Here is a 27,315-nt window from a genome sequence, read left to right as displayed (position 1 = left end):
CTGCAGGCAGGGGGCGCCCTTCGATCCCGCCCCTTCCTAGGTGGGAGGCTCCTGGCTTGGAGGCTGAGTAGGTGAGGCTGGTGAACTAGATCGACCCCCAGCGGTGGTGTCCACCATCCAGAGTGCCAGGGCCCCTCCACTGTCAAGGCCTGCAGGTCTTAAGGCCCGTCCATGCTTCACATGTCTGCGTGGGTGCGCGTTGCGCGTTGGTCCGTGTGACGTAAAAATTCGTCATGAATTCCTGTCCGCTAGGGTCCGTGGACCGGTCCGCGGACGTCCGCGCAGCAGCCAGAATTTGAGACCGCGTTGCGCATTGCGCGCAGGTCGCGGAAGTGTGCGCCTGCGCCAGAGCGCCATAGCAAACAAAACATGACGGTAAAAGTGAAAGTAGACGGAGCTCCAGCCTGATGGCTCCACTTAAAGACACCGAAAGAGTGAAAAACTGGTGGAAAGAGAGAGAGACTGTCTGGAGGGAGGAGAAGGTCTGCAGACAGAAGTGAAAAAGTAACTAATCGCTCCGCCGCCGCCCCGCGATTCAGAAACAGAAAAAAAGGCTAAATAAACTTTAATACTTAAAGATAATGGACTGACAATGTATGTGCTTAATTTTCTCTAAATAATCCGTAATAAAGGAGCAGATCAACAGTCTGTAGAGCCGGAAAAGCTTGTCGAGGCTGCGTGGATCACTGCGCCTGCAGGAGACGCACAGCTGAGCTCAGAATGTAGCATGGGAGGAAGCGCGGAAATGCGTACATGTGAAGCATGGACCAGCCTTTAGTGGCAGCTTTTCACGTCATGGTGCTCGGAGAGGGGCTTGGACCCGGTCTCCTGCGCCATCGGTGGAGTTTTGGAGTTCCTCCAGGCCCTGCAGGACAGCGGCCGCGCTGCATCCACTCTTGCGGTGTTTGCATCGGCCATGACAGCAGGTCACGGCGGCTTCGGCCGCTTCTTGGCATGCAGCCATCCGCTGGTGAAGCAGTTTCTGCATGGGGCGTGTCGGCTGCGGCCAACCCCCAGGCATGTGATCTTCCCGTGGGACCTCCACACTGTGTTGGAGGGTCTTAAGGGACCCCCCCTTCGAGCCTTTGGAACAAGCGGAGGACCGCTTTCTCTCCTTCAAGACCGTCATCTTGTTAGTGCTAGCATCCGCCAAGAGAGTTGGGGATCTCTGCGCCCTGTCGGTCCACCCATCCTGCATGGTGTTCAGCCAGGATGGAGGTCTCGTGCACCTCTGGCCTAACCCGGCCTTTCATCCCAAGGTGATCACTTCGGACTTCCGATCGCGAGTGATCAGGGTCAGGACGCTTAGCTCCCTGCAGGGCTCGTCTGAGGACGACCCTCGGCTGTGGTTGCTGTGCCCGGTCAGGGCTCTGCGTTGCTATGTCCAGCGCACAGCTGGCTTTCGCACTACGGACCAGCTGTTGGTGGGGTTTGGAGCCCGGGGGCGTGGATCCCCGCTGACCTCTCAGCGTCTCGCCCACTGGGTGGGAGGCGCTGTTGCAGCTGCCTACGAGGCACAGAATCTCTCACCGCCGGTGGAGATTTGTGCTCATTCCAGATGGTGTGTGGCTGCCTCTGCGGCGCTGTGCAGGGGGGTTCACCGTGACGTCTGCCAGGCCGCCTCCTGGGCCTCCGCATCCACCTTTGTGCGTTCATATCTGTTGGATATGTGCACCGACTCTGTGGCCATGTCGGTTTTTAGCGCGAACAGGGGTTCGGTCGCTTAACCGTTTCGGTCCTCTGGCCTGTCGCGGCCCCCCAGGGACGCGGTCCGGGGCTTTCCCGCCTGTCGCTCGGCTGTGCCGCGGCTGGCGTGTGTGTGTCGCTGTGGCGATGCTTGTTCACGTTGCGGGCTGTGCTCGGCGCATGGATGCCCGCCTCGTTCTTCGGGAGTTCTGGACGTACGGTTTGTTACTTCCGTCCTACGCACCAATCCTGTCAGCAGGTCAGCTGGGAGGACATTCATCCCTACGGCCTCTGCCTTGGTGAGTACCCCATAGCGAAGCCTGTCGGCGGGCTAAGCACTTATGATGTAGAATTAGTAGCTACAGGACGTAACTCCAGTTCTACAAATAAGTGCGTGCCCGCCTACCTGCTGGCCCAGCTGTCTGCTTCCTTACTTTTCGTCAGAAGAAGGATTTTCAGAGGGCCCCTTGAGGTTATATACCCTCGGCAGGGGGCGTGGCGCTGCGCCATCGCGCGTAGGGGTTTGGTGCATCAAGCTTCTTTATTGTCTCAGTGATTGGTCGAGGACTGAGGTCCCCATAGCGAAGCCCGTAGGCGGGCACGCACTTATTCGTAGAACTGGAGTTACATCCAGTAACTACTAATTATGTTTGGTGATTAATTGGAGTGAAGCAAAAATGATCAGTCTGGCAGATTGAAATGGACAAACGGCTCCTGTCTGTGTTGATCCATTAGGAGAGATCTTGTTGATATTGTACTGAAGTAGCATGAATAGAATTCATTTTGACTGCTAAAGAGTGGGCTTGATAAGTTCTATGGACTTTTTCACTTCTGTTGAGGACCAATGTTTCATTTCCTAATAGAAGTGGACTTTATGTGTTTTAACTCAATAAACTAAACTAAACTCCATACCTGAAACACTGACAATCGTCAGGTTAAGAGTAGGGTACAGCTTTTTTTAATTTATCCCACACTGGGAAATTCCAGTATTACAACAGCATTAGTAGAAACAATCAGAAAATAAAACATATATAATTTAATCCCTCAAACAGTGTGATAATTGTCAGTTTAATACCTGAAACCTTGTGACAATTGTCAGTTTACCACCTGAAACAGCGTGACAACCGTCACTTTCACCTGAAACCTTGTGACAGAGTGTCTGGAATTTTCTGCCATCAGGTCCGTTCAAATCAATCTGGCGCCTCTAACTGCTGCACATTTGTTTACGGCTGTTCGTTTGTAAATTTTGAGGAAAATAAACGAGTGTCACTCTGGAATGTGTTCCGCGCCGCGCGTGCATGACGGGGAGGAATGCCTAAGCCCCGCCCCTCTTCTCTGTCGTCCAATCAGTAGGCAGAGGCAGTTTCAAGGCGCCCGCTAGGTCCCATTTGTAGAAAAACAAAACCCCGGATGATAACAAAACTCACATTTTAGCACAAAGTACGAAGCGGAATGTGTTTTTCTGCGCGCAGCCGCCGCCCTCCGCCTGGCTGCGGCTGCTTTCCGCGGCTCCGTCTGCGCTTCCCGCCGATGTTGTTTATGTGTAGTAAGGGGGGCCTTGAAACCGCCGCGCGTTGCCCCATTTCCTCGCTTGTTTTCCTCCTCTCCGGATTCTCCATGTTGTTGCTGCAAAAGTGAGGAGCTTGAGCACGAAGAGGCGCGGAGCGTCCCGAACACACACCCCAAGTGCCTTTCCGGCCTCTTCTGAGCTCCGAGGAGCAGGAGGACCACGGCAGGACCCACAAAGTCCGGCTTCTCGTCGGGGATCAGTCCTGAGGCGGGCGACAAGTTCCCTGGTGAATCTTCCAGCCGACCTGCAGCTGAAGCCAATGAGGGATGCCCACCAGCGCCCGGGGACAGGACCTGAGGATCTGGAGGGCTCCGTGATTGTCAGATGGAAAGTTCTGTTATCACCCAAGTGCAGAAAGAAGACCTTCAAGTGTCTCCGAAGACAGGTGAGGCGGGCCCGCCGTGGTTTCTGTCTGCTGGTCCCACACAGGAGCCCCCATGGCCGGGCTGTTTCTGGGCTGATTCAGCCTACTGGATCTCAGGGATCCTGTTGCCTTTCAGGTTCCTTCTGGGTCTCAGGATCCTGTTAGATCTCAAGATCCTGTTGGATCTCGGGATCTCGGTGGGCTTCTTGGATCCTGGTGGATTCCAGAGATCCAGTTATATGAGAAGACTGGGAGAGATCGTATCTACGTGATCTTTTCTGATTGCTTCACCGTAAAAACTGAGCAGTGGTTGGCCTTGGTTTAGCGTTGGTTGGTCCTGGTCTCGTGGTCGTTGGTCTTGGTCTAGCAGTGGTTGGTCTTGGTTTAGCGTTGGTTGGTCTTGGTCTTAGAGTGGTTGGTCTTGGTCTTACAGTGGTTGGTCTTGGTTTAGCGGTGGTTGGTCCTGGTCTCGTGGTGGTTGGTCTTGGTTTAGCGGTGGTTGGTCCTGGTCTTGCGGTGGTTGGTCCTGGTCTTGCGGTGGTTGGTCTTGGTCTAGCAGTGGTTGGTCTTGGTCTAGCAGTGGTTGGTCTTGGTCTTACAGTGGCTGGTCTTGGTCTAGCAGTGGTTGGTCTTGGTTTAGCGTTGGTTGGTCTTGGTTTAGCGTTGGTTGGTCTTGGTCGAGCAGTGGTTGGTCTTGGTCTTAGAGTGGTTGGTCTTGGTCTTACAGTGGTTGGTCTTGGTTTAGCGGTGGTTGGTCTTGGTCGAGCAGTGGCTGGTCTTGGTCTTACAGTGGTTGGTCTTGGTTTAGCGTTGGTTGGTCTTGGTCGAGCAGTGGTTGGTCTTGGTCTTAGAGTGGTTGGTCTTGGTCTTACAGTGGTTGGTCTTGGTTTAGCGGTGGTTGGTCCTGGTCTCGTGGTGGTTGGTCTTGGTCTAGTAGTGGCTGGTCTTGGTCTAGTGGTGGTTGGTCCTGGTCTAGCGGTGGTTGGTCCTGGTCTCGCGGTGGTTGGTCCTGGTCTCGCGGTGGTTGGTCCTGGTCTCGCGGTGGTTAGTCTTGGTTTGGCGGTGGTTGGTCTTGGTCTAGCGGTGGTTGGTCTTGGTCTAGCGGTGGTTGGTCTAGCAGTGGCTGGTCTTGGTCTTACAGTGGCTGGTCTTGGTCTTACAGTGGTTGGTCTTGGTTTAGCGTTGGTTGGTCTTGGTCTTAGAGTGGTTGGTCTTGGTCTTACAGTGGTTGGTCTTGGTTTAGCGGTGGTTGGTCCTGGTCTCGTGGTGGTTGGTCTTGGTTTAGCGGTGGTTGGTCCTGGTCTAGTGGTGGTTGGTCCTGGTCTTGCGGTGGTTGGTCTTGGTCTAGCAGTGGTTGGTCTTGGTCTAGCAGTGGTTGGTCTTGGTCGAGCAGTGGTTGGTCTTGGTCTTAGAGTGGTTGGTCTTGGTCTTACAGTGGTTGGTCTTGGTTTAGCGTTGGTTGGTCTTGGTTTAGCGGTGGTTGGTCCTGGTCTCGTGGTGGTTGGTCTTGGTCTAGCAGTGGCTGGTCTTGGTCTTACAGTGGTTGGTCTTGGTTTAGCGTTGGTTGGTCTTGGTCTTAGAGTGGTTGGTCTTGGTCTTACAGTGGTTGGTCTTGGTTTAGCGGTGGTTGGTCCTGGTCTCGTGGTGGTTGGTCTTGGTTTAGCGGTGGTTGGTCCTGGTCTAGTGGTGGTTGGTCCTGGTCTAGTGGTGGTTGGTCCTGGTCTAGTGGTGGTTGGTCTTGGTCTAGCAGTGGTTGGTCTTGGTCTAGCAGTGGTTGGTCTTGGTCGAGCAGTGGTTGGTCTTGGTCTTAGAGTGGTTGGTCTTGGTCTTACAGTGGTTGGTCTTGGTTTAGCGGTGGTTGGTCCTGGTCTCGTGGTGGTTGGTCTTGGTCTAGTAGTGGCTGGTCTTGGTCTAGTGGTGGTTGGTCCTGGTCTCGCGGTGGTTGGTCCTGGTCTCGCGGTGGTTGGTCCTGGTCTCGCGGTGGTTGGTCCTGTTCTCGCGGTGGTTGGTCCTGGTTTGGCGGTGGTTGGTCTTGGTCTAGCGGTGGTTGGTCTTGGTCTAGCGGTGGTTGGTCTAGCAGTGGCTGGTCTTGGTCTAGCAGTGGCTGGTCTTGGTCTAGCAGTGGTTGGTCTTGGTTTAGGGGTGGTTGGTCTTGGTTTAGCGGTGGTTGGTCTTGGTCTAGTAGTGGCTGGTCTTGGTCTAGTGGTGATTGGTCCTGGTCTAGTGGTGGTTGGTCTTGGTCTAGCAGTGGCTGGTCTTGGTCTAGCAGTGGTTGGTCCTGGTCTAGTGGTGGTTGGTCTTGGTCTTACAGTGGTTGGTCTTGGTCTAGCAGTGGTTGGTCTTGGTCTAGCAGTGGTTGGTCTTGGTCGAGCAGTGGTTGGTCTTGGTCTTAGAGTGGTTGGTCTTGGTTTAGGGGTGGTTGGTCTTGGTTTAGCGGTGGTTGGTCTTGGCCTAGCAGTGGCTGGTCTTGGTCTAGTGGTGGTTGGTCCTGGTCTAGTGGTGGTTGGTCCTGGTCTAGTGGTGGTTGGTCTTGGTCTAGTCCGGGGTGGGCCGTCCTGGTCCTGGAGGGCCACAGCCCTGCATGATTTCCATGTCTCCCTGCTCCAACACACCCGAGTCTCCAGCAGAAAGTCAGACAACGAGCCTCATTGCAATCAGCTGTGTTGAAGCAGGGCGACAGGGAGGGCTGTGGCCCTGCAGGACCAGGAATGGCCACCGCTGGTCTAGCGGTAGTTGGTCCCGGTCCAGCAGTTGTTGGTCATGGTCTAGCCTAGTGTTGCAAATTTCTGGTAATTTTAAAAGGAATTAAAGACATTTTCGAGGATTCTCTGCTGATTTCGGACAACATGGCCGACTTGCCTTCTGGAGCGCTGCATGCGCGGCTCCCTCCATGAGGCCTGTGGGAGCGCACGGTGGGAGCGCACGGTGGGAGCGCACGGTGGGAGCGCACGGTGGGAGCGCACGGTGGGAGCGCACGGTGGGAGCGCACGGCGGGAGCGCACGGCAGCCGCATGGCAGTTTGTTTCCATCGGCGCAGCTGGAGCGTCGTCTTTCACAGGATTAAAACCCGTCTGATCACGTCGACTCCTCTTCCTGTCGTACATCAGAACGCCGTCCGTACGGGAGAGTCTGACGTGTTCATGCAGCAGAACCGTCTGAACGGGACGACCAGCAGGTCGCAGTCCAGCAGGAACTCCCTCCTCCTGATCGGTCTAATCCTTCATGCTTTGAATGTCCGCCGCCTCTAAAGGAATCTCCCAGTAGAACGCGTTCTGCCTTCTTTCCTACGGCCTTTCTTCTGTCCTCTGCCGTCTCAAACAAGGTTCTCTTTTGTGGCCGGCCGTCTTCGGAGGCGTTCGCTGGAGGAGCGAGCTGCTTCTGAACCAGGTGCGCTGGTCGCTTCCTGCATGTCACTTCCTGAACAAAGCTCTGAGGGTGGAGCTCCAAACCAGAGCGCCAGAGGCGGCGACTCGACGTGACATGTCGTCACGCAGACGCGTTTCCACACTGACTGGCTTTATGACTGTCCAATCACGAGCTGGAACCAGACAACGCTGCCTGGTTCTCAGGATCCTGCAGTACACCTTTAATGTGAATTTCTGGGCACAAAACGTCATGAACGGCTAACAAAGGCTCAGAAAGTGTTCATTGCTACAGACCGTATTGCCCCGAGTAGAGGAGCACTCTGACTGTACGACCAGCTCTGCTTTCCAAAGATCAGTTTGTGAAAAAATGAAAATAGGTTTAAAGCAATAAGGCTACTCATAAAATGTTATTTATTCCCAATCATCGATTGACAGGAAAAATCATCGTTAGTGGCAGGCCGTGTGTGTGTGTGTGTGTGTGTGTGCGCGCGTGTGCGTGTGTGTGTGCGCGCGTGTGCGTGTGTGTGTGCGTGTGTGTGTGCGTGTGTGTGTGTGTGTGTGCGCGCGCGTGTGTGTGTGCATGTGTGTGTGTGTGTGTGTGTGTGTGCGCGCGTGTGCGTGTGTGTGTGTGTGCGCGTGTGTGTGTGCGCGCGTGCGTGTGTGCGCGTGTGTGTGTGCGTGTGCGCGTGCGTGTGTGTGTGTGTGTGTGCACTGCTGTGTTGACGGTGGAATGCGCACACGCACACACACACTCTGCTCCACTCCACCCATCATGTTGCCGGTTCAGAGCGGTGTTGCGTTGCTAACTCTTCTTCATGGTTCCCAAGATGTTTGGTGGCGTCCTCTGGTGCTGGTGGACAGACCCGTCCTCTGGTGCTGGTGGACAGACCCGTCCTCTGGTGCTGGTGGACAGACCCGTCCTCTGGTGCTGGTGGACAGACCCGTCCTCTGGTGCTGGTGGACAGACCCGGTTCGTCCTCTGGTGCTGGTGGACAGACTCGGTCTGTCCTCTGGTGCTGGTGGACAGACTCGGTTCGTCCTCTGGTGCTGGTGGACAGACTCGGTCTGTCCTCTGGTGCTGGTGGACAGACTCGGTCTGTCCTCTGGTGCTGGTGGACAGACTCGGTCTGTCCTCTGGTGCTGGTGGACAGACTCGGTCTGTCCTCTGGTGCTGGTGGACAGACTCGGTCTGTCCTCTGGTGCTGGTGGACAGACTCTGGTGCTGGTGGACAGACTCGGTCCGCACTGCGGTCTTGTGTTGGACTTGGTGTTGCTTCGAGGCTGCTTCCCCGCTGTCCTCCGTTTCCACGTGACGCTGCTGTCCTCTGGCGTCCCCGTCCCTTCAGGGTTGTGTGCGGTGGTTTGTCGGCTGTGCTCTGTCCCCGGAGTGCTGGCGGTCAGGGGACGCTGTAGGAAATGAAGGGGGACTTCAGTAAGTCTCTGAGTGAAGGCGGTCCACAGTCCTGGTCCCAGTGGGAACCGAGTGTGTTGAAATGCTTCCACTCCGGAGACGAAGCGGCCCAGAGGGGCCTCGGAGGACGCTCGTCTTCCTCCGTCCACTGTGAACGGTGCCGAGCTCAGGCTGACACGCCTCCGGTTCTGGCGGCCTCTCCAGGCTCACGGCCCAGCGCTTCTGGCGAGCCTGGGCTGGGCCGAGCAGGTCCTGCAGCTGAAGAGGCTGGAATGGGGAGCGGGGTGGAGTGGTGGAGCAGAGCGGTGGAATGGAGCGGGGTGGAGCGGTGGCGCAGAGCGGTGGGGTGGAGCGGGGTGGAGCGGTGAAGCAGAGCGGTGGAGCGGTGGAACGGAGCGCGGTGGAGCGGTGGGGCGGAGCGGAGCAGTGGAGCGGGGTGGAGCGGTGGGGTGGAGCGGGGTGGAGCGGTGAAGCAGAGCGGTGGGGTGGAGCAGAGCGGTGGGGTGGAGCAGAGCGGTGGAGCGGTGGAGCAGAGCGGTGGAACGGGGCGGGGTTCAGCGGTGGCGCGGAGCAGTGGAGCGGGGTGGAGCGGTGGAGCAGAGCGGTGGAGCGGTGGGGCGGAGCTGGGTAGAGCGGAGTGGTGGAGCGGACCGGCGGGGTGGAGCGGAGCAGTGGAGCGGAGCAGTGGAGAGGAGCGGTGTAGCACAGCGGTGGGGCGGAGCGGGGTGGAGCGGAATGGTGGAGCAGACCGGCGCGGTGGGGTGGAGCGGAGCAGTGGAGAGGAGCGGTGTAGCAGAGCGGTGGAGCGGTGGAGCAGAGCGGTGGGGTGGAGCGGAGCAGTGGAACAGAGCGGTGGAGCAGTGGAGCAGAGCGGTGGGGTGGAGCGGTGGAGCAGAGTGGTGGAGCAGAGCGGTGGAGCGGGGTGGAGCAGAGCGGCGGGATGGAGCGGTAGAGCGGTGGAACAGAGCAGTGGAGCAGGGTGGAGTGGTGGAGCAGAGCGGTGGAGCGGGGTGGAGCAGAGCAGTGGAGTGGAGCAGAGCGGTGGACCAGAGCGATGGGGTGAAGCGGGGCAGAGCGGTGGAGCGGTGGAGTGGAGCGGGGCAGAGCGGTGGAGTGGAGCGGGGTGGAGCGGTGGAGCGGGGTGGAGCGGAGCAGTGGAGTGGAGCAGAGCGGTGGACCAGAGCGATGGGGTGAAGCGGGGCAGAGCGGTGGAGTGGAGCGGGGTGGAGCGGGGTGGAGTGGAGCAGTGGAGTGGAGCAGAGCGGTGGACCAGAGCGGGGCAGAGCGGTGGAGCGGTGGAGTGGAGCTGGGTGGAGCGGTGGACCAGAGCGGTGGAGTGGAGCGGGCTGGAGCGGCAGAGCGGTGGAGCGGCTCCGCAGCACCATGTCCAGAAGCAGGCGCTTTAAAGACAAGCAGAGGACGGGGGGCTCGGGGACAGGGGGGCCTCGGGAGCAGGGGGCTTTGGGGACAGGGGGACACTGAGCTTCTTCAGAGCTTCACTGCTCTTCGTCTCTGCTCGGTTACATTAGGATGGAGGAAGACAACGTAGAGACTGGAGAACCTGTCCTCCACCCAGGACGCTCCAACAGCGCCTGGAAACCCACACAAGTCCCAGCACCGTGCGAGCCCCCTGTCCCCAGCAGCCCCCTGTCCCCAGCAGCCCCCTGTCCCCAGCAGCCCCCAGTCCCCTGTCCCCAGCAGCCCCCTGTCCCCAGCAGCCCCCTGTCCCCAGCAGCCCCCAGTCCCCAGCAGCCCCCAGCCCCCTGTCCCCAGCAGCCGTCTGTCCCCAGCAGCGTCTGTCCCCAGCAGCCATCTGTCCCCAGCAGCGTCTGTCCCCTGTCCCCAGCAGCCCCCTGTCCCCAGCAGTGTCTGTCCCCAGCAGCCATCTGTCCCCAGCAGCCATCTGTCCCCAGCAGCGTCTGTCCCCAGCAGCCCCCTGTCCCCAGCAGCGTCTGTCCCCAGCAGCGTCTGTCCCCAGCAGCGTCTGTCCCCAGCAGCGTCTGCAGCGTCTGTCCCCAGCAGCGTCTGTCCCCAGCAGCGTCTGTCCCCAGCAGCGTCTGTCCCCAGCAGCCTGCAGTGTGTGATGAAGCAGGCTGTTCTGTAGAACTTGGAGACAGGTCCGAGGTTTGACGTCAGGACTTGTCCAACGGGACACGGTTCAGGTCTCAGCAGTCCACCAAAGTACACTGCAAGAAAGACCGACCTGAACTGAAGACAGCAGCACTGGATGAAAGAGCGGCGAGCGTCTCTGTCCGAGCAGCAGACATCTGGACGGAAGAATCTCCGATCAGGAGACGAGTCTCCGGGTCTGAGATCAAGTGAGATGAGACTGACTGGAAACAAGACTTTTCAACTTGATAAGATTTTGAATTTTTGCAGTTTTTGCAGTGTACAACCCCTGACCCCTGACCCCTGGCACCTGACCCCTGATCCCTGGGCCTGACCCCTGACCCCTGGCCCCTGGGCCTGGCCCCTGATCCCTGGGCCTGACCCCTGACCCCTGGCACCTGACCCCTGGGCCTGACCCCTGATCCCTGGGCCTGGCCCCTGACCCCTGGCCCCTGGGCTTGACCTCTGGCCCCTGACCCCTTGCCCCTGGGCCTGGCCCCTGATCCCTGGGCCTGACCCCTGACCCCTGGGCCTGGCCCCTGACCCCTGGGCCTGACCCCTGACCCCTGGCCCCTGATCCCTGGGCCTGACCCCTGACCCCTGGGCCTGACCCCTGACCCCTGGGCCTGGCCCCTGGCCCTGGCCCCTGGGCCTGACCTCTGGCCCCTGACTCCTGGCCCCTGGGCCTGACCCCTGGGCCTGACCCCTGACCCCTGGGCCTGGCCCCTGACTCCTGACCCCTGGCCCTGGCCCCTGGTCCTGACCTCTGGCCCCTGGCCCCTGATCCCTGGTCCTGACCTCTGGCCCCTGGGCCTGACCCCTGGCCCCTGGGCCTGACCCCTGACCCCTGGCCCCTGGCAGAGAACTTGTTCCTGTCAGCTGCTGTGGAAGGTGTCATCTGTGGAGCCGTTTCACTGATGCTGCTGTGAACCAATCAGACCAGTCAGAGCCTCGGTGTCAGCCAATCAGATCTGGTTTAAAAACCCCTTAAGCTCAGACCGGCCCGCCGGCGGGCCGTCAACTTCTCCTGATGCATTTATCAAATATCCAGACGCATTTTGCATATTCCACAGACGTACTATGCACCGTTAGAAAGCTGATCTTCTCATGAATCCGCTGGTATAAACCACTTTCAGATGTGATTACCACAGCGGGTCATATAAACACATTTGTCCAAAAACAGCAAATTAAGTAAACAGCGCAACTCACCTTTGGAAACTCATAACTGAACACAGACGATCCATAATCCAGATAATCCAGCAAAAACTGCCACAGTACAAGCGTATGCATCCAGGCAAAGCTAGAAAGTATAGCCTTCTGTCCAAAACATGTCTTGAAATAAGCAAATAATCCAGAATTAGACGCGTGTGCGTCCGATAATAATCCATTTTTTTATCAGATAAAAACATCCAGACGTCTCTCCCTCGTGCTGAGGATATCCAACATGGCGACTGATCGGTTTCCGTTGCTTATTCGTCGTATTTCAACCAATCAAGTGACTCATCCCTCCCTCCGAGGACTAACCAGCCAACCGCTGCCCAGACTGATGGACCCACGTCATCGGTCGTCATCACTCGTCATCAACGTATTCTGAGCCAATCACGTCGGTAGAAACGTTTGACTGACAGGGCTGGTAGCCAATGAGCTTGCTGAATGGCTGGCTGGCCCGCTGGCGGGGTTTTGGGACTTCTCAGACAACTGCTGAGGGATGCACCTGCTGTCTGTCCCTGCTCCTCTCAGTCTGAGGGCCTTATCCCACACTGAAGCCTCTCTGAAGTGATTTTTTGAGAACTTTATGAGTTTTTGGAGTGAAAATAATGTAAAAATGGGCCAAAAACCAACATATACCATTGTACAGAGGGCATCCAGAGGGTGTACAGAGGATGTCCAAAATTGACCCCGCCGGGGCATAGCAGTACAAATACATGTGTGAAACACTCATTTCTTGTATTACTGCTCTGACATTTTGACCTGAACTATGTAAGACCCCAGGCTTTAGCAAAATTGTGTTTTCAAGCGGTTTCAGTGCTTCCACACTGATTTCCAGGTGTTTTATGAGGGAAAAAATTCAGGCGAGAATGAAATTCATCCTAATTCAGTGTGCTGCAACATAAATAAATCTGTGGCAGTAGCACCTAGAGTAATTCTGACTGCACTGGGTGAAAATACAGGTTGTCAGCTTTGAAATGAGACCCCAACCATGCATGTACTCCAGACAGTTCAAGAACAGCATTCAGTTTACTTTGGGTACGTCTTTAGTTGAACTTTTAGGTGAAAATGGCCCCGAGCTTAAAGGTTAAAGGGAGGTTACAAACACACCTTTCTAGTCAGGCTTCCCCCCGGCCGCCTACGTTCCTCTGGTTTGCATCTTTATTTATGGACTTTATCCTGTTTTCTGATGCTTCTTTTTAGAGGTCGACCGATACGGGTTTTTTGGGGGCCGATGCCGATGTTCTCCAAGTTTGGGCAGCCGACGCCGATATGCATAGCCGATTTTTCCAATTTGATATTTAGGCTGATTTTTTAATAAAAAAATATATTTATCACATTTTTGTGAAATGCAGCAATTTCTGAGCAACTAAAAGAAATCTATTACAACAAGTGGTGTCCAGTCCTCTGAACATTTATTCAGCTTTCAAAACAATGAAATATGTTGTCTGAGTGAACACACAATGCAACAAGCAGCAGTAAACATTCACACTCTTCTGAAAGTGTCAAAAAAGAAATATAAACTTTAATGTAATTTGAACAAAAGCAGTCAGAAACAAGGCTGTAAGAAAAGCCATACATACAAATAAAAACAGAACTCCGGTCAGGCGTTATGTGGAGGAATTTGCGGGTGGCTAATACATGCTTCAGAAAAAGCCCCATGATTGATTATTTACTCTTTTATTTACTCTCGCCATTTCCTCCTATTTACTCTGTTCTGTTGTTAACTCCAGTAGTGGTGTGTTTTCAGCAACAGGGCTGAACACGCACAAGTAGAGTCAGCTCAGACCAGCTGACCTCTACTGCTGAAACTGATCACCAAGTAGCATCTGAAGTTAACGACATGCAGGGTTCCTCCAGACCTTTTCAGTCCGGGCGCCCTGCCCACGCTGAACTGTGCAGCGACCGGACGACGGAGAAAAAGAAGAAAAAAATAACTCTCCGACGGTCGAACACGGCAGCATTAGCAGCGTTAGCAGTGTTAGCACCGCGGCACGACGCGCTCCCCGGCCAAACTTGTTTTTCTGCAGTAAACACTGATCTGCTGCAGACTGGAGCCACAGAGCCGCAAAAACGTTGAAACGTTCAACAAATCCATTCCTCACTGTAGCTGCAACAGATGCAGCTTTTCCCACAGCCTGGATTCCACCGAGCACGCTCCGCTCTGACGTAACTGAATGCAGCAGCGCCACAGGGGTCCTTTCTTGAGCGGCAGCTTTAGCTGCCCGCACATGTGCCTGATCAGAAATTGCGTCATTTTATACAACTGATCAAAAATCGGCTTTTTAAAAGAAAATACGGCCGATGGCCGATGGAGAAAAATGTCCAAATATCGGCCTTGTATATCAGCCTGTCGACCTCTACTTCTTTTAACCTTCAGTGGAACTCCAGCAGTCCCGCCCCGTGTGTGTGTGTGTGTGTGTGTGTGTGTGTGTGTGTGTGTGTGTGTGTGTGTGTGTGTGTGTGTGTGTGTGTGTGTGTGTGTGTGTGTGTGTGTGTGTGTGTGGGGACCAAATGTCAGTGGAGGAGGGGAGCAGAAGAAGCTCCGACCATCAGACTGGGACCAGTGGCTTTAATCAGGCAGCAGGGTGGAGGAATGGGTGGAGGAATGGGTGGAGGAATGGACACTTCTTTCCAGTAATTGTGTGTGTGGTCTACCTGGTGTCTCCATCCTTGTGTTGGAGGACCTGGGGGACCTGGAGGACCCGGTGGGGGGCGCTGCTGGGTTCTGGACTCCGTCTCTTGCTCCGTGTCTCCTGACTTTACTGTTTTTTTGACTTTTGTTTCATGTGTTAATCTCTCATGTCATTGTTCATCCTCTCATGTCTTATCAGATGGTAACGTCATTATTCCCCCCCCCCCCAGGCCCGGTGAGCCGCTCCGCCCTCAAACAGCCTCGGAGCTGTAACCTCTTCAAAGCGCTCTTCTGCTGCCTTCGAGCTCAGGATGGCTCCAAACCTCCGTCACCTCCGCCGACTCCTCCGCCTTCCCAGCAGGCCTTGCTGGAGTCACAGGAAAATGGCTCAGTTGTCAAGGTAGCACCGTTCTCTTTCCAGTGAACAATCAGAGGTTCAGGTTGTGACTCCTTATCACATCTACACTCATGTACGTACACACACACACACACACACACACACACACACACACACACACACACACACACACACACACACACTCTGAGTGTTGCTTTGTGAAGCTCCCCGGTCGTTCCCAGAACAGCGCTGGAGGTGCCAGGCTGACCCGGTGTCTGTTTCCTCAGCAGGGTGAAGCCAGTCTGCTGCCTGTAGTCCAGGTCCAGGACCAGGGGAAGATCTGCGTGGTCATAGACCTGGACGAGACGCTGGTGCACAGTTCCTTCAAGGTACCGTCGCCGTCGTTCTCTCGCTTCTGCCAGTTTGTCCTGTTACTTCACTTCATGTACGTCCTGCACAACAGCAGACGATCCAGGAACCTCCAGGGAGCGACTGGAGCATTTAACATAACGGGAGTTCAGCAATGTAGAGCGTGGTCGGCGTGACCCCTAGAGCGTCGTCCCAGTGACCCGTAGAGCGTCGTCCCAGTGACCCGTAGAGCGTCGTTCTCGTGACTGTAGAGCGTCGTTCTCGTGACTGTAGAGCGTCGTTCTCGTGACTGTAGAGCGTCGTTCTCGTGACTGTAGAGCGTCGTTCTCGTGACTGTAGAGCGTCGTTCTCGTGACTGTAGAGCGTCGTTCTCGTGACTGTAGAGCGTCGTTCTCGTGACTGTAGAGCGTCGTTCTCGTGACAGAGCGTCGTTCTCGTGACTGTAGAGCGTCGTTCTCGTGACTGTAGAGCGTCGTTCTCGTGACTGTAGAGCGTCGTTCTCGTGACAGAGCGTCGTTCTCATGACTGTAGAGCGTCGTTTTCGTGACTGTAGAGCGTCGTTCTCGTGACTGTAGAGCGTCGTTCTCGTGACTGTAGAGCGTCGTTCTCGTGACTGTAGAGCGTCGTTCTCGTGACTGTAGAGCGTCGTTCTCGTGACTGTAGAGCGTCGTTCTCATGACAGAGCGTCGTTCTCGTGACTGTAGAGCGTCGTTCTCATGACTGTAGAGCGTCGTTCTCATGACTGTAGAGTGTCGTTCTCATGACTGTAGAGTGTCGTTCTCGTGACTGTAGAGCGTCGTTCTCATGACTGTAGAGCGTCGTTCTCGTGACAGAGCGTCGTTCTCATGACTGTAGAGCGTCGTTCTCATGACAGAGCGTCGTTCTCGTGACAGAGCGTCGTTCTCCACAATATGTTTATTAATTTTCCATTTTAAGAAACAAACAGACAACAAACAAGTAAGGCACAACACTAAAAACACAAGAATAATCTAAAACAAACAAGACAAAACAGAAAACAAAACGAAAACACAAGAAGACAAAAAGCACAAAAGGCAAAAAGAAAGAAAAGAAGAAAAGAAAAAAAAAACAAACAACAACAAAAAAAAACACCCTAAATAAGATCTGCGGTAAATAAAATATTGATTAAATCAGTATATGCATAGAGTATTCAACATACATATATTTCAATAAACAATGTATACAAATGTGTCGATCATTGCATTCTAAGTCCATAGTTCGGTCTCCATCTTCATCTTTGGTTCTGGTTCATCATTAGTCCAACTCCGAAACTAAAAAATGGATGAATATTATGGCGCTATAAAAGCAATTACCACAGTCCTTGTCCAGTTCTGTGTATTTACACATTATGCCCCTTCATGAAGTCTTGGAAAGAAGACCACAACTTGTCAAAATCTTCCACCTTTCCTCTGGCTATATAGGTCAATTTTTCCATTGCCAAATTAGATGACATCTCTGCAAACCATTGGTCAGATGTAGGTCTCTGGACCTCCTTCCATTTCAAAGCAATTGCACGTTTAGCTTGTAACAAACAAAAATTGATTAATTTACGTTCCTTTACAGTTGCTGGAAAATCTTCAGGGTATATGTGCAAAAGGCATATTTTAGCTTCAACTGGAATATTCTTTCCTGTAAATGCAGAGATTAAGTTGAGTACCTCTTTCCAGAATATCTGCAGGTTTTGGCAGCTCCACATGCAGTGTAACAGCGTACCAGCTTCATCCGTACATTTGATGCAGTGATCAGGAATACTTGGATTAAAGTGATGTAGTTTAACAGGTGTGATATAGGTCCTAAGCAGCCATTTATATTGTAAAAGTTTACATCTTGGATTTATTGTTTGACTTTGGGCTAGAAGGCAAGTTTCCTCCCAATCCTCCACACTGATATCTGACTGTAAATCATTTTTCCATGCAGATAGACAGGAAAGAGAGTTCTCTTTAGAAGTTGCTAATAACAGACTGTAAAGGGTGGAAATTTGACCAGTATTATGTACGCGCTTAACCATAACTTCTTCAATGGTTGATAGCAAGGGTTCTGAGGTTGTTTTAATTTGGGAATATATATAGCTTCTTAATTGCAAATATTTAAAATGATGCTCCCTAGGTAAATTAAATTTTTCTTTTAATTGTGTGAATGACATTAAAGTGCCCTCATCGTACAGATCTTTTATTTTGCTTAGTCCTTTCTCCATCCAATGTCTGAATCCCATATCACACCTCCCAGGGGTAAAGTTTTCATTTCCCCATATAGGTGTGAAACAAGAAAGTTTGGGTGTGTCATCTAAAAATGTGTGGGCTTCATGCCATATTGTTAGAGTATTTTTAAGGAATGGATTCTGTGTGTGTTTTTTGAGTATCTTGGCTTGTGCTGAGTAGAGGTATTGAGACAGTGGGAGTTCTATTGCATTGTTTTCTATCTGAACCCAGGCTGGAATGTCTGTTGTAAGAAAGTAGTACATGGCTGTTCTGAGTTGGGCAGCCCAATAATACAATTTCATGTTGGGTAACTTAAGCCCGCCACGTTCATAGGGCAGGTAGAGAAGAGAAATACGTATTCTAGGGTGCTTGTTGTTCCATATGAAGCGGGTGAAGTTTTTCTTAAGAACAGAGAAAAGAGAGACTGGTAGAGGAAGCGGGATTGCCTGAAAAAGATATAAAAACTTAGGCAGGACAGACATCTTTATAATATTTATACGTCCTATCATAGAGATAGGCATTAAGCTCCATTTCTCTAGAGATTCTTCTATGGCTTTAACCAGTGGGTCATAATTGATTGATATTATATCTTCAATCGTAGGTGATACTCTTATACCCAAGTAAGTAAATCCCTCTGGGGCATTAGTAAATTCAGTGTGGATCTGTGATCGTTCTCTCTCTTCCCTGTTCAGAATTAACAAGGCACTTTTTTTGTTGTTAATTTTGAAACCCGAGAATTCTCTAAATGTCTTCAGTAAATGGTTAAGGGCCTTTAGTGAGGAACTTAGCTGTGTTAAAAACAAAATAATATCATCTGCAAAAAGAGATAAACGGTGTTCTGTTTTCCCGATAGTCATGCCTGTAATATCAGATGACTGGCGAATTGCCATGGCTAAAGGTTCAATAGCAAATAAAAATAATAAGGGGCTCATAGGGCAGCCTTGGCGAGTAGATCGACTGAGATTAAAGGGTTCTGAAATTTGGTTGTTTGTCACAATTTCTGCTACCGGATCGGTATATAATAGTTGAATCCATCTAAGATATTTTTCTCCAAAACCAAATCTTTTTAAGACATCAAACAAGTAGCTCCATTCAATTCTATCAAATGCCTTTTCAGCATCTAATGACAGAATTGCATGGTCTCTGGCATTTCGTTTAGCGTATAAAACATTCAATAGCCTCCGTGTGTTATGGAAACCTTGTCTGCCAAGAACAAATCCATTCTGATCATTGAGAATTAGGTTAGGTATTATTGGTTCTATACGTCTGGCCAGAGCCTTACACAGTATTTTGGTGTCGCAAGATATTAAAGATATGGGTCGATATGATGTTCTCTCAAAGGGACATTTGCTCGGCTTTAAAAGGAGGGAAATTACAGCAGCTCTTAAAGACGGGGGTAGTATTCCTTTTTCATATGATTCATTAAACACCTCTAAGAGATGAGGCAATAGTTTACCAGTGAATGTTTTATACAATTCGATGGGCAGCCCATCAGGCCCAGGTGCCTTACCACTGCTCAAACCTTTCATTGCTTCAAATACCTGTATTGCCTCAATACTCAAACCCTTATCTAGATCGACTTTTGCTTTTTCAGTTAGTGTTGGAAAATGTAATTTATCAAGAAAGTCCTTTTGTTTTTTTGAGGTGTTTGGTGAGCTGTATTCAGATTTGTATAAGTCCTCATAAAACTCTTTAAAAGCAGAGTTTATTTCAGATGGATCAATTAGGAATTTTCCATTTTGTAGCTTAATTGAGTTAATAGATCTATCAGTTTGTATCTTTTTCAACCTCCAAGCTAGCAGCTTTCCAGCTTTCTCTCCCTGGCCATAGTATGATTGTTTCAGCCACATCAAACTGGATGCTATTCTATTGGTGGTTATCTCATTATACTGGGATTTTAATAAAAGAAGTTCATGTCTTTTCCCTGGGCTGTCATTATGGTGAAGTCTCTGCTCCAGTTCTTTGACTTTTTGTTCGAGAGTGTTAAGCTGTGAATAATATATTTTGGTTTTATGTGCACTATAACTTATAATCTCGCCTCTTAAGTAGGCCTTAAATGCCTCCCATTTTACAGACGCACTGGTTTGATTTGTATTTAAAGAGAAGTATTGGTCTATTTTCCCATCAATAAACTTTACAAAATCTGGATCTTGGAGCCATCTGGACTGAAAACGAAATCTAGGCGTTGAGCGCATGGCATCTGGTAAACGCATTGTTAAAGAAATTGGTGCATGGTCTGATAGCAGTATACTATCATACCAACATTTCTCGATTTTTGATAAGAATCCATTTGAGATCAAAAAATAATCTATTCTAGAATATGTCTTGTGTGTGCTTGAAAAGCATGAATAGTCTCTTTTATCAGGATTAAGATTTCGCCAAATATCGATTAAGTTTAGATCAGTCATATATTCTTTGATAATTTTTCTCGTTTGTTGATGGGAGGTATCAATGCCCGTTGAGCGATCCAGTGCTGGATTTAACACACAATTAAAATCGCCGCCAATTATGTATTGACCAGGATAGGATGATACGTAAAGAAAGAGATTTTGAAAAAAAGAGGGGTCATCACCATTAGGAGCATATACACATATTAAACTGACTTGGGTGGATATTATGGTCCCATTCAGTATAACATACCTTCCAGATGGGTCTATGTGCTTTTTTCTTAATTGAAAAGGGATTGATTTGTGAATTAATATCATGGCTCCTCTGGCATGAGATGAAAAAAAGGCAGAATACACTTGCCCCGGCCACCTTTTTTTAACTCTATTTATATCTTTTTCTATCAAGTGAGTTTCTTGTAGGAAAATTATATTGGTCTTCATTTGTTTTATCCTATTCATTACCTGTTTTAGTTTTACCAGTTTATTGAGCCCTCTTGTGTTCCAGCTCGAGATTTTTAACTCTAACCTAGTAGTCATCTTTGTTTAAAAAACTGAGTTTAGAATGCCCGAAAATCTTGGAAAAAAAAAAAAAAAAAGAAGAAGAAACACAATGACGAGCATAATACCGAGATCTTATTCCCTCCCACAAAACCCTCATGTACTTCCCAAAACGAAGTACATGTAAATTACAAAAAGAGTAAATGACTCCGATTATGATCATCGTATGATCCACAAAATGAGGAGCAACGATGTTCTTGAGCTAATACAGCATCATAAGGCTCACTGAAATATAAAAGAAAGACTGAGTTCAACCAGAAATAAGTTTAAAGATAAATTTAAAATTAAATAGGTAAATCCGGTGGAAGGAAAAAGAACAGTTAACTCTGGCCACCCTTTTAACTAACTTTAATCCTGTTAACACAGTATTTATATCTAATAACAATTTGAGGGGGTTCGACGGGTGTATATCTCTCGAGCAAGTGTCTTACAATTTTTCCCTTTTCCTAACCCATTTCAAAACAATTATTTATATATCCAATCTTCTTCTTCTTCAAAAAAAAAAGAAAAAAAAATTTTTTTAATTAGATGCCTCTCTATTATAAATAGAGGGAGAGAGAGAAAGAGAAAAAAAAAGAGAGAGAGAGACAGAGAGAGAAGAGAAGAAAGAGATAAAGGCTTGTCCGAGAGACAGTTCTTCCATCATATATAACCGAGATATTTACAGAAATTACCTATAGTCTGTGGTTCTCGGCGCTGGAGTGCTCTCATGGAGAAGCGGTGTCGGTGGATTCAATGTTGTGAAGGAAATCCTCTGCCTCGGTGACGGATCTGAAGATGAGGCGCCTGCTGTCATGGGTGATCACCAGGTGAGCTGGGTAGAGCAGCCCGTAGCGAATGTTTAGGGCACGAAATCTTGCTTTTACTCCATCGAACAGGCGTTGTCGCTGTCGGGTTTCACTTGACAGGTCCGGAAAAAAGCTGATCCGTTGGTTATTATAGCGCACATCCCCTTGTCTTCTGGCCACTCTCAGTGTATTTTCACGGTCTTTATAGTTCAGAAATTTGATGATTATCGGTCTGGGCGCTGTAGACCGGCTCGTGTTAGCTTGACCAACCCGGTGCGCCCGCTCAATCACCGGGGGTGGCGTGAGAGTGTCACCCAGTAGCTTGGGAAGCCAATTTTCCAAAAAATGACATATATCAGTGCCTTCTGCTTTTTCGGGGAGGCCTACCATTCTCAGATTAGAGCGCCTTGCCCTGTCTTCTTGTTCTTGAATTTTGTTGCGCAACATCTCCGTTGTTCCTTCCAGTTGTTTAACTCTCTGTTGTAAGGCGATGACATCATCCTCGGCTTGTGATATTCTCTCCTCCGTTTCTCCAATTCTCCTCGAATGGGATAACAGATCTCCCTTGATGCTATTAATAGCCTCCAACACTCCGGTTGACTGATCGCCGAGGTCTTGTTTCAGCGAACGAATTGCATTCAGTATCTCTGCATTGGATGGTCCGCTAGTATTAGCCTCTTCGCGGTTGTCGTTAGCATCATAGATAGCATCAGTCGGAGCAGTGGGGTTTTGCTCTGTTGCTTTCGATGGTGATTGTCCAGGTTTAGCGATTTTTCGTGGCATATTTCCCAGATTTCTTCCACACATACAAGCGAGTTTCTTCAAATTTTAGTCGTTTTTTCGAGTTTCTTTTCAGAAATTCAGTGGCGAGCCAAGTTGAGGTGGTCTGTCAGTCCCGCCCCATAACCCGGAAGTCCGCGTCGTTCTCATGACAGAGCGTCGTTCTCATGACAGAGCGTCGTTCTCGTGACAGAGCGTCGTTCTCGTGACAGAGCGTCGTTCTCATGACAGAGCGTCGTTCTCGTGACTGTAGAGCGTCGTTCTCGTGACCCCGGAGCGTTGTTCTCGTGACCCCGGAGCGTCGTTCTCGTGACCACGGAGCGTCGTTCTCGTGACCCCGGAGCGGCGTTCTCGTGACCCCGGAGCGTCGTTCTCGTGACCCCGGAGCGTCGTTCTCGTGACCCCGGAGCATCGTTCTCGTGACAGAGCGTCGTTCTCGTGACCCCGGAGCGTCGTTCTCGTGACCCCGGAGCGTCGTTCTCGTGACCCCGGAGCGTCGTTCTCGTGACAGAGCGTCGTTCTCGTGACCCCGGAGCGTCGTTCTCGTGACCCCGGAGCGTCGTTCTCGTGACCCCGGAGCGTCGTTCTCGTGACCCCGGAGCGTCGTTCTCGTGACCCCGGAGCGTCGTTCTCGTGACCCCGGAGCGTCGTTCTCGTGACCCCGGAGCGTCGTTCTCGTGAATGAGCAGACCAACCTTGTCTCTGTCTTCCTTCCAGCCGATCAGCAATGCAGACTTTGTTGTTCCTGTGGAGATCGAGGGGACGACGCACCAGGTAAAGTCGTCCACATGCTAGTTGGGTTAGAGCAGAAGAGGACACGGGCCGGGCCCTGCTGGTTGGTTGAGCTGAAGGGGGCGGGTCCTGTTGAGGTGGAGGGGGCGGGTCCTGTTGAGGTGGAGGGGGCGGGTCCTGTTGAGGTGGAGGGGGCGGGTCCTGTTGAGGTGGAGGGGGCGGGTCCTGTCGGGTTCTCTCTGTCTGGGGATGACTGTCGTCTTTGGAGCTATATGAGTAAAGCTGAATTGAATTCAGCAGATCGAGGACTCGGCTGTCAATGTCTTTATTCAAAGAGTTTTGATTTCAGTGTCTGTGGGAGTGAGGAGCTGCCTTCCCTTTGAAGGACCGGGGTTCCTGAATCCTGCCGGTCCGGATCCTCAGCGGGCCTCTGCCTGGTTCAAGTAATCCAGGATAGGCTGGTTCACGCTGGCTCGGCCTATTCTTGATTACTTGTTTCAGGAACTGGCCAGTAGCGGCGAACTGGACGGAAACTCAGACTCCAGAGTCCAGACGTGAAGACTGCAGCTGAAGCCGTTTGTTTTGCAGGTGTACGTCCTGAAGAGGCCGCATGTGGACCAGTTCCTGAGCCGGATGGGGGAACTCTTCGAGTGTGTGCTGTTCACTGCCAGCCTGGCGAAGGTGCGTCAGGACCAGCTCTGACCAGCCTGTTCGGGTTTTTCTCTGGAAGCAGCCGTTTCACCAGTCGTTAGACGCCTTCAGGACGTCCACTAGATCCCACTCTCCCTAAACCCCTTCAGAGTCAACCCGATCCCACAGGATCCCACAGGATCCCACAGGATCCAGTTGAGCAGAACAAAAACCTCCATTCATCCCCCGGAGAAGATTTCTGTCCTTCAGGACTAGAGAGAGCGTCCAGCATCGCAGAGTCCACTGAGTCTCTGACAAGGTCTGGAGGGACCTCCACCCCCTGCTGGGTGGAGCTGGAGGGACCTCCACCCCCTGCTGGGTGGAGCTGGAGGGACCTCCACCCCCTGCTGGGTGGAGCTGGAGGGACCTCCACCCCCTGCTGGGTGGAGCTGGAGGGACCTCCACCCTTGTCTTTACAGACCTTCATTCTCTTCTCGTCAGTTTGGATGGAAGGATGAATATTTCTGAGCCTGATGGGGTTTAGAGGGATTAATGACCCTTCAAATGTCAGCATCATGAAGTCCTGTTCCCCCCACCCCCCCACCCCCACCCCCATCAGTATGCAGACCCGGTGACGGACCTGCTGGATCACCGCGGTGTGTTCAGGGCCCGGCTGTTCCGAGAATCCTGTGTTTTCCACCAAGGCTGCTACGTGAAGGACCTGAGCCTCCTGGGTCGCGACCTCCACAAGACCCTGATCCTGGACAACTCTCCCGCCTCCTACATCTTCCACCCCAATAACGCTGTGAGTCCCAGGGGTTCAGGTTCTTCTTTTGTGGGAACCAGACTGGTGGACTGGCTGAGGAACCAGACTGGTGGACTGGCTGAGGAACCAGACTGGTGGACTGGCTGAGGAACCAGACTGGTGGACTGGCTGAGGAACCAGACTGGTGGACTGGCTGAGGAACCAGACTGGTGGACTGGCTGAGGAACCAGACTGGTGGACTGGCTGAGGAACCAGGGTGGTGGACTGGCTGAGGAACCAGGGTGGTGGACTGGCTGCAGTCCACAGTACTGATGGAGCTCAGGAACCGTCTTTCGGTTTTGTACTGACTGGAGATTCTTACTGTTTGACTACCGCCAGATGTTCAGTGTGCTGGACGCAACAGAGAGGAACCCTCGGTACCGACGGTCCCCTGATGAGGAACCCTCGGTACCGACGGTCCCCTGATGAGGAACCCTCGGTACCGACGGTCCCCTGATGAGGAACCCTCGGTACCGACGGTCCCCTGATGAGGAACCCTCGGTACCGACGGTCCCCTGATGAGGAACCCTTGGTACCGACGGTCCCCTGATGAGGAACCCTTTAGAACCAATGGAAATGTGAATCTACCCTTTCAAACGAAAACTTCTTGTTTTGTTGAACCGACTGACCAGCCGACCCCCCCCCCCCCCCGCCCGTGTTCACGGTCTTCCTGTTCCCTGCAGGTTCCCGTGGCGTCCTGGTTCGACGACGTCGATGACGCTGAGCTGCTCCACCTGCTGCCCCTGTTCGAAGAGCTGAGCCGGACCGAGGACGTGTACGAGGGCCTGGACCGGCTCCGGGGACATTAGTCCTGGACCGGCTCCGGGGACGTTAGTCCTGGACCGGCTCCGGGGACGTTAGTCCTGGACCGGCTCCGGGGACGTTAGTCCTGGACCGGCTCTGGGGGGGGGGGGGCATGCACCCGCAGCTCCTCCGGCTGTCTGCCTGCTGCACCCGGCGACATGCTGCTTCAGCTGCAGCGCTCACCTGCGCTCTCGGTTCACCAGACGAGGCGCCACTCCTCTTTATCTTTCAGTGGCAAACCGGAAACCACAACTAAACTACACTTTCTTCAAAGATTGTCTATTGCAGCACAATGACGGATATCGCACTCCAACAGGGATGCGTGCGTCTGCTCGAGGGCCCGGGGTAATGCGTGCGCTCGTGTTGGAATCCTCTCGCGGGCCGGATCGGACGGTTCGGCGGGCCACATTTGGCCCACGGGCCGCTAATTGCCGACCCCTGGGTTAGTGGCGTCAGCGGGTTGGTTAGTGGTGTCAGCGGGTTGGTTAGTGGCGTCAGCGGGTTGGTTAATGGTGTCAGCGGGTTGGTTAGTGGCGTCAGCGGGTTGGTTAGTGGTGTCAGCGGGTTGGTTAGTGGCGTCAGCGGGTTGGTTGGTGGCGTCAGCGGGTTGGTTAGTGGTGTCAGCGGGTTGGTTGGTGGCGTCAGCGGGTTGGTGGTGCGTCAGCGGGTTGGTTGGTGGCGTCAGCGGGTTGGTTAGTGGTGTCAGCGGGTTGGTTAGTGGCGTCAGCGGGTTGGTTGGTGGCGTCAGCGGGTTGGTTGGTGGCGTCAGCGGGTTGGTTAGTGGCGTCAGCGGGTTGGTTAGTGGCGTCAGCGGGTTGGTTAGTGGTTCAGTCTGATCAAACTGAGGTCTTTACCTGAAAAACCACAGTCTGGGGAAAAGAGAAAAAAAACACTAGAACCCTGAAGGACCCAAGCAGTCCCACCTCCAGTCACCCCCGTCCCTCAAGTCCCCACACAGTCCCTGCAGCACCCCCCATCTCCCCAGTACCTCCAGTCCTCCTCCAGTCCTCCTCCAGTCCTCCTCCAGTCCTCCTCCAGTCCTCCTCCAGTCCTCCTCCAGTCCCTGCAGTCCCCCACAGTCCCTGCAGGCAGATGGCCGTGTGTCTCTGCCGGTCCGGTCTTGACGCTGTGGGTTCCTCGGTGTTGTTTCGGCTGTAGTTTTGCGCCTGTGCCTTCACCAGCAGCTCTTTTCTACTCTTCCTGGTGTCTTTCTGGTTGTTGGTGTTTTGGGGTCCTGGTTCCTCTATGCAATCTGAGACGGCCGTCCAGAGCTGTAAATATTATTGGAGCCTTATTTCCCTGGAAATGAGCAACATAGTGCTTTTTACACAGTTGCAGGTGCAAAACCTTTTCTACGAAGCGGACTGGTAGTGAGTTGGACAAACGGGGCCAAGTGTTGTGGGACGCACTGGAACAAGTCGGTTTGGAGCGGCCCCCGGCCCCTGGCCCTCGGAGTGGCCCTCAGAGCGGCCCTCAGCTCCCGGCCCCTGGCCCTCGGAGTGGCCCTCAGCCCCCGGCCCCTGGCCCTCGGAGTGGCCCTCAGAGCGGCCCTCAGCTCCCGGCCCCTGGCCCTCGGAGTGGCCCTCAGCCCCCGGCCCCTGGCCCTCGGAGTGGCCCCCGGCCCTCAGCTCCCGGCCCCCGGCCCTCAGAGCGGCCCTCAGCCCACGGCCCCCGGCCCTCGGAGTGGCCCCCGGCCCTCAGCTCCCGGCCCCTGGCCCTCGGAGTGGCCCCCGGCCCCCAGCCCCAGGCCCTCGGAGTGGCCCCCGGCCCTCAGCTCCCGGCCCCCGGCCCTCAGAGCGGCCCTCAGCCCCCGGCCCCAGGCCCTCGGAGTGGCCCCCGGCCCTCAGCTCCTGGCCCCTGGCCCTGGGAGCGGCCCCGGCCCTCAGCTCCCGGCCCCTGGCCCTCGGAGTGGCCCCCGGCCCCCAGCCCCCGGCCCTCAGCTCCCAGCCCTCAGCTCCCGGCCCCTGGCCCTCGGAGTGGCCCCCCGGCCCCCAGCCCCCGGCCCTCGCCTGCCGGTTCTTCCCGCTGTGTGGCTGAAGCTTCTCGCTCAGCAGCAGACGGCGACACTCGTTTCTCCTGAAGTGCTGAAGTCAAACCTGTGCCTTTGAAAATCCAGAGCTGGAACGCCGCTCCACCTGGGCGGAGTCTGTGGGCGGAGCCGTCCCAGGCGCCGGCGGCGGTGGTATTTTCACCTTCAGTGCAACACTTGAAAAATATCAAATGAGATTTTATTTTTAACAGAAGTCTGTTATTGTTTGTTGGCTTCTTCGTTTATCTGTGCCTGAAACGTTTAAAGCCGTCACTCTGTCTCACTCTGTCTCACTCTGTCTCACTCTGTCTCACGCTGTCTCACGCTGTCTCACGCTGTCTCACGCTGTCTCACGCTGTCTCATGCCTTCACCGGGGACCAGGGTTTCCGCTATACAGCGTGACTGGCAGGTTTCCAATTTACCAGACAAGCGTTTGATTTCCCGGTCAAATATGGTGGGGGGTGGGCGGTCTTTTCATAGGGCGCCGCCCTTGCCTGTCAAATTTCGTGTGGACTCGATTTCAAAAGAGT

The 27,315-nt window shown here is 53.0% G+C and overlaps 1 protein-coding gene across 2 annotated transcripts; it reads left to right on the top strand.

The window, feature by feature from the left end:
* The first annotated feature begins 3,092 nt into the window (after positions 1–3,092).
* On the top strand, positions 3,093–25,077 carry ctdsp2 (CTD (carboxy-terminal domain, RNA polymerase II, polypeptide A) small phosphatase 2). Of its 2 annotated transcripts, none has more exons than XM_030118640.1 (7): positions 3,093–3,641; positions 14,580–14,749; positions 14,977–15,075; positions 22,502–22,558; positions 23,105–23,197; positions 23,766–23,951; positions 24,635–25,077. In XM_030118640.1, exons 1-7 carry the CDS (start codon positions 3,581–3,583, stop codon positions 24,758–24,760), a joined length of 792 nt encoding a protein of 263 aa, XP_029974500.1. In that variant the 5' UTR covers positions 3,093–3,580; the 3' UTR covers positions 24,761–25,077. The 2 variants fall into 2 exon arrangements, with proteins under 2 accessions (XP_029974500.1, XP_029974499.1); XM_030118639.1 differs by having other exon boundaries at positions 3,094–3,641; positions 14,974–15,075.
* The last annotated feature ends 2,238 nt before the right edge of the window (positions 25,078–27,315 follow it).

Source organism: Salarias fasciatus, chromosome 20, assembly GCF_902148845.1.
Source record: "Salarias fasciatus chromosome 20, fSalaFa1.1, whole genome shotgun sequence".
NCBI classification, from domain to species: Eukaryota; Metazoa; Chordata; class Actinopteri; order Blenniiformes; family Blenniidae; genus Salarias; species Salarias fasciatus.
The sequence above is the reverse complement of the archived record's forward strand: the minus strand, read 5'-3'. Positions and strand labels throughout refer to the sequence as shown.

Coding starts and splice junctions, on each gene's coding strand:
- ctdsp2 (XM_030118639.1), top strand. CDS start 3,581: ATGGAAAGTTCTGTTATCACCCAAGTGCAGAAAGAAGACCTTCAAGTG. Junction 22,559..23,104: donor TCGAGGGGACGACGCACCAG/GTAAAGTCGTCC, acceptor TTTGTTTTGCAG/GTGTACGTCCTGAAGAGGCC. Junction 23,198..23,765: donor TCACTGCCAGCCTGGCGAAG/GTGCGTCAGGAC, acceptor CACCCCCATCAG/TATGCAGACCCGGTGACGGA.